This window comes from Macrobrachium rosenbergii, chromosome 13 (genome assembly GCF_040412425.1).
Source record: "Macrobrachium rosenbergii isolate ZJJX-2024 chromosome 13, ASM4041242v1, whole genome shotgun sequence".
NCBI classification, from domain to species: domain Eukaryota; kingdom Metazoa; phylum Arthropoda; class Malacostraca; order Decapoda; family Palaemonidae; genus Macrobrachium; species Macrobrachium rosenbergii.
Window position 1 is genome coordinate 36,062,879 of NC_089753.1, and position 5,950 is coordinate 36,068,828.

At 35.8% G+C, this 5,950-nt stretch overlaps 1 protein-coding gene across 1 annotated transcript; it reads left to right on the forward strand.

Moving 5' to 3' along the window:
- Positions 1-1,841: 1,841 nt before the first annotated feature.
- Positions 1,842-5,573, forward strand: LOC136845185 (N-terminal Xaa-Pro-Lys N-methyltransferase 1-A-like). Its single transcript, XM_067115188.1, has one exon. It carries the CDS (start codon positions 2,018-2,020, stop codon positions 2,780-2,782), a length of 765 nt encoding a protein of 254 aa, XP_066971289.1. The 5' UTR covers positions 1,842-2,017; the 3' UTR covers positions 2,783-5,573.
- Positions 5,574-5,950: the final 377 nt, after the last annotated feature.

Here is a 5,950-nt window from a genome sequence, read left to right on the forward strand (position 1 = left end):
TAATCAATTACATGACCTTAACTTTTCATCTATTAATTTTTGGGATGAGGTTGCAGTTATGCCCATTTCTACCCCGACTAAAGCCTACCAATAGGCTATGCCCCAGATATATAATGGTATATAATTGAAATAATTCATTGTATAGGTCAATAGATGCACAGCATGGGGCCAAGTTGAAATCGTTACCCCTTCCATCTTTCTTAGTGGAGGTAACAACAAAACAGCAACAAAAAATACTCGTCTAAAAATAACAATTATTAGTAGTAACAGTATCAAGTAGACAAGCAAAAAATGCGCCTAAGTTTCACTGGCTCAGTCGAGTTTTCTGTACGGCATATAATGCTATATGAAACTTTCAGCCACGGCCCATGGAACTCTTAACTGCGGCCCATGAAACTCAGCCACGGTCAGGTGGTGGCCTAAGCCACGGCCCATGAAACTCTCAGCCGCGGCCCATGAAACTCAGCCACGGTCCGGTGGTGGCCTAAGCCACGGCCCATGAAACTCTCAGCCGCGGCCCATGAAACTCAGCCAAGGTCCGGTGGTGGGATGTGTTTTTGGTACCTATAGCAGTGCCAGAGGTATGATTATGGCTAACCTTAACCTTAAGATCTGAGGGCGGACAGAAAAAGTGCGGACGGACAAACAAATAGCCACCTCAATAGATTTCTTTTACAGAAAACTAAAAATAACAGTAAACGAAAACCTTAAGTTAACCTCACAATAAGAAATTTCTCTTAATAGTTGTATGGCCAAAACTGTCTCCTTCATCTGAATAACTTCATTTTCTAAGCTAGCGGTTCACATTTGTCTGGTGGCGTTTCACATAACTGATGAAATAACGAAGTTATCGATAAGTGAAAAATGAGGCAGAATAATGACTGGGAAACCATACAGGGGTAGGATTAGCATTACCATCATTCGTGCAATGAAACCAGCAAATCATGCAATCAACAGCTTACAAATAATTGATACCCCTGCAGCATTGTCCAGTACAGCAAGTAGTATAAAAAACAAAAATAAAAAGAGTATAAATGGCAGAAGAAAAGCAATGTGAATATTAAATTAAAGAATACATTAAGGGGCTAAATATATACTAGAGCAAAACAGATTAACATATACAATTCAGATAAAAATCATAATAAATAAACAGGAGCCAATTGAGAGGAAAAAACAACATAATTGTATTTAGCAGAAATTACAAGCATAATATGAAAGCGGTTTCCCGATACAGAAACGCTTAGCAGTTAGAGATAACTGGGAAGGCTAGATTCAACATACTGGAACCCAATGACGAGAAAAGACACTATAGAAATATTCCATACGTTTATTACGCGGAGGAGAATTAAGACTTTTGATGGATTCACTGGCGATTCCAGGGAAGGGGGCACCTGGGCACGTGCCCCCATGAAAAATAATGACAAAATAATAATATTGAAGATTTAGATAATAACAACATAAATGAGAAATATAAAATGGGAAAAAATCTATTACAGAAATATTAAAATTTTGAGAAAAAAATGATAATCTTAATGATATATATATATATATATATATATATATATATATATATATATATATATATATATATATATATTATGAAAAATTGGTGGCCCCCATGAAATTTTACTGATCCGCTAGTGGCTGGATTGTCCAGCGTACGGCGATATTAAGGTGTAGGAACAATTTTTTTCTACCTTTCCTGGAAAACAAAGAGAAGATCATTGCAGGTGTTCTTATCTTTCCAAACACTTCGCGTGGAAAAAATGGAAACTTTTGGGAAGTAACATTGCTCAAACAAAAACAGAAGCAAATTAGGTACTGGGGGCCGTTACAGAGACAACGCTTAGCAACTACTACTACAAAGTCGACAGCTGCCCACGCGATAACGGCGAAGCCTTATTAAACCTTTCGAAAATCTCTCATGTACCACACGCTCAGAAAGTGCAATTAATCGTTATTGTAAGTTGAAACAGTTCTTACATATCACGTGCACATCCCCGTCACTGAAACAGTCATGGAGGAAGTGAATGTAACGCCAGAAAACGGCAGCTGTGATGACCCAGACCAGGAAGATCAGGAGAACGACGCATCGTTGAAAGCCGTAGCTGCTCAAAAGAGCGCTTCTTTCTACACTGATGCTGCTGCCTATTGGGATAAAGTACCTCCTACCGTCAACGGGATGCTAGGAGGATTCGCGCATATATCTGCGGCAGATATCAGTGGGTCTGACCTTTACCTGAAGGGCGTTTTCAAAATGAAAAATCCCCCGGGACACGGACGAGCAGTCGATTGCGGTGCTGGCATCGGTCGTATTACAAAGTACTTATTACAGAAACACTTCGGAAAGGTAGATTTAGTCGAGCAGTGTCAGAATTTTATCGATCGTGCAAAGGAGAACTTCAAAGGCTCCAAGAAAATAGGGGAGTTCATATGCCTCGGGCTTCAGCATTTCTCCCCGCCCCCAAACACCTACGATGTCATTTGGTGCCAGTGGGTGTTGGGACATCTGACCGATGAAGATCTTGAAAAATTCTTCGTCAGAATGGGAGAGGGATTGAAGCCCAACGGTGTTATCATTGTCAAGGAAAATGTTACGTCGTCTGGGGAGGTAGAACTGGACGAAGAAGACTCCTCTGTGACCAGATCTGAGCAGCTGCTTCTGGAGATCATCGAGCGAACGGGAATGAAGGTGCTCAGGAACACGAGGCAGCCTAACTTTCCTAAAGGACTGTACGAAGTGAAGATGATGTGTCTTAAACCAAAAAATTCCTTGAATTGAATCGTTTATGAATAGCGTAGCACAACGCAAGTTATATTTTGGTTTTAGACTATTTATGACTAGCTTGACATGCTTCATTTAGGATATTCCACTAACTTGAGGTTAATAGTTAGGCTAACAGGGAGTAATTATTTAGCTCCGCATGTATTAGGAAAGAGATTGTAATTAGGCTATTGCCTGCATTTTTGTAATGTCCTCAGGCTACAAAATTGCAGAGAATGGATTACAGTACCTTTTTAGGCCATAGTATTAGTTTAGAGTTATACCAGTATTAGGCTAGCTACGTTTATTAAGACGTTTAAATTAGTACGGAAATCATTTTGAATGTCCATATCAATCATAGTTTAAACTGCCTACTTAGCATAGCTGCCAATATATTTAATATATCAGTTGGCAAATGAAAAAACTCACTGTATTACATTTTGCTTCACTGCACTTCACTAAGACAAATCTATACTGGTATTAATTACCACATGTAATCTCATTTATGCAGTTCAGTTGTATTTATGTAGAACATTAATCACTGTACAACAGAGTATATGGATCAGATTGTTTTTTTCTCATATGTGTTTGAGAGTGCCTACCTTCTTGTACATGTTAAGCCAACATGGACAAGTTAAATTTGTAAATGTACACATATACTTCAGGTAGCTTATAGGCAAAAGAAGATGCTTATTTTTTAACGTCAAAAAGTTCAAGGTAACATTTTAATTGCTCTAAGCACAGTATGTTGATTAGACTGCTGTGACTTGCCTAATATATACGGTATTGTATATTGAAATTGTGGTTAAATCTGTGCATGAACTTCCTTGCAATTTGATTATAAATATTCATTTTTCCCAAAAAGTTTGAGTAAAAATTATTTGTTTACAATATATTCATGCAATGTACAATACTCTGATGGAGTTTTTCTTTTTTTTATGTATTTGAACTTTTGCATCTCATTTTGTAACTTCTACTGGCAGATTGTATAGGTTATTGATCAAGAGAATAATTTGTTTTTGTATGTATATTTAGTTGCACACTGAAATTGAAATGTATGTATATTTAGTTGCACACTGGCATTGAAATGAATAAGAACTTGACATTATTATAAGGAACATTTCCTTTTACAAAGATATGATTACTGCTCAGTTTAAATATTATACACATCAATGAAGTACCTGATTCAAAAGCCAGGATACTGTGATTTTGTCGAGACATGTATCTCCTTAGAGGAATATATATGGAATTCCATGTCCATATCTTATCAAATGTAAAGAATCGTATAAGTGACCTTTACTCCTCATAGACAATTCATTATCTCATAATTGAATATGAAAGATTTTCTGTTCATTTTTTTTTTCCCTTAAAAAAGGAGTAAATAGCATGAATTCGTTGTGCATGTAGTTATTTGGTAACTCAAGCTGAGATGTAATTTATGTGAGGTACCCTAGTCCTGATTTTTTTTTAAAGGTAGTTATCATTCTTAGACTTGAAGAGTTGTAGTTTTAATAACTTTTTACATTGTGTTATTGGTTGTAAAAAAAAGTACAAAATAGCAAGGGTCTGGATGTTCATTGTACTTATATAAAAATGACAGTCTTGCACTAAAATGGAAAATTTCCATAATTTTTCTTGAGGTTTTAGACATTTTGGTAGAATAATAGTTTCACAGTAATCATTCCCTTTTATTGAAAAATTTTTCCATATTAATTTAGTACTTTGCTAAAGGTGCAAGATTTTTTTTTTTTTTTTATCTCCAGCCTGCAGCTTGGATACCTGATAAGTGCACTGACTAAGGTGTCTATGAGACCTTCACATAGGTTGAGATTTCAGACTTCTTTGAATTCCCTCTGATAGAAGTACTCCCCCATTTTTAAGTAAGTGCACTGTTTTGTGGAAACTTTTAAAGCTTTATAAGTTTACTATATACTGTATATCCATTGGAAGGTTTTGACTCTTCAAGTTTTCCCCAAGCTGGCCTTGTGAGAAGACTATTAACTGGGTTGTCTAGTTATAGGACATTTTTACAGTACAGATAATAATAATAGAAGTCCATAAAACATAATGAATTGGTTTGTGGCTTTGAGAAGCATTTGCATGCAATTTGGAAGGCTGCCCAAGATAGTCTTCTTCCAGACAAAGGCTAGAGTTCCAGCCATTTTTCAAACGAGGTTTTTGCTAACAGTTGTCCCGTCTTTATCTTTTGTAGCTGGTTACATTTTACTTGTAAATTGTAAAATTATGATAAGCTCAGCAAACTCTCTTGCAGCGTTTATTATTAAGCCTATTATCTCTAAAAGTGAGCTGAGTTTACTTTTCACTTTCAGCAACTTGTTTATGCAAACTGAAGAGTTGTTTTGAAGGCCTAAGTTTCCATTCAAAATTTCAGTTTGAAATTACTGGATTAAACCTCTCCTTGGCTTGCTGTACCTTACTGTTTGAGTTTGCAGGTAAATTCATTATTACTGCACTTCACTACATAAAGACAAAATTTTGTTGTATATGTATTTTTCATGTAGCTATTCTGACTTCATTCTTAATTCCAAATGATTTATATATATATATATAAACTTTAGTATATATTATTGTAGACCCAGAAACTCTTATTGCTTTTATTCAAGTGCAGTACACAGTTATTTAATATACTATACAGTACTGTATATCATATTCTGAAAAGATGAAAATTGTACAAAGTCCTTTTGGAGAAGTCTGTAAATACTGAAACTTAAATACCTTTGAGAATTCATATTTCTTTGATATTCTTGTTGCAGGTTACTTTCTAAGATTGAATAAAAAATAATCCACAGTGATTTCTTTGGCTAACCTGACATTTTGTATTTATTAGAACAAACTTAGTTATGCCTGGATACTGGTGGTCATTTAACTATTGACAATTTTCAGTGCTTTTTATAAACAGTGAGGTAAACTGATTTTTGCTAAGTATCCCTTACGCAATAATGAATAATGTAAGTAATTCTTATCACTTGTATCAGACAGCTGTAAAGAGTTACAGATGTTTTACAGTACAGTACAATAAACCCCCCGTATTCGCAGGGGTGCGGTCCCCCCCCCCTGCAAATAGCTAAAACCCGCGAATACTTAAAACCCCTCTAAAAACACTTAGAACTGCCTATTTTGGTAATTTAAACACAAAAAAACCCTCTAAAAATACTTTCACCTGAG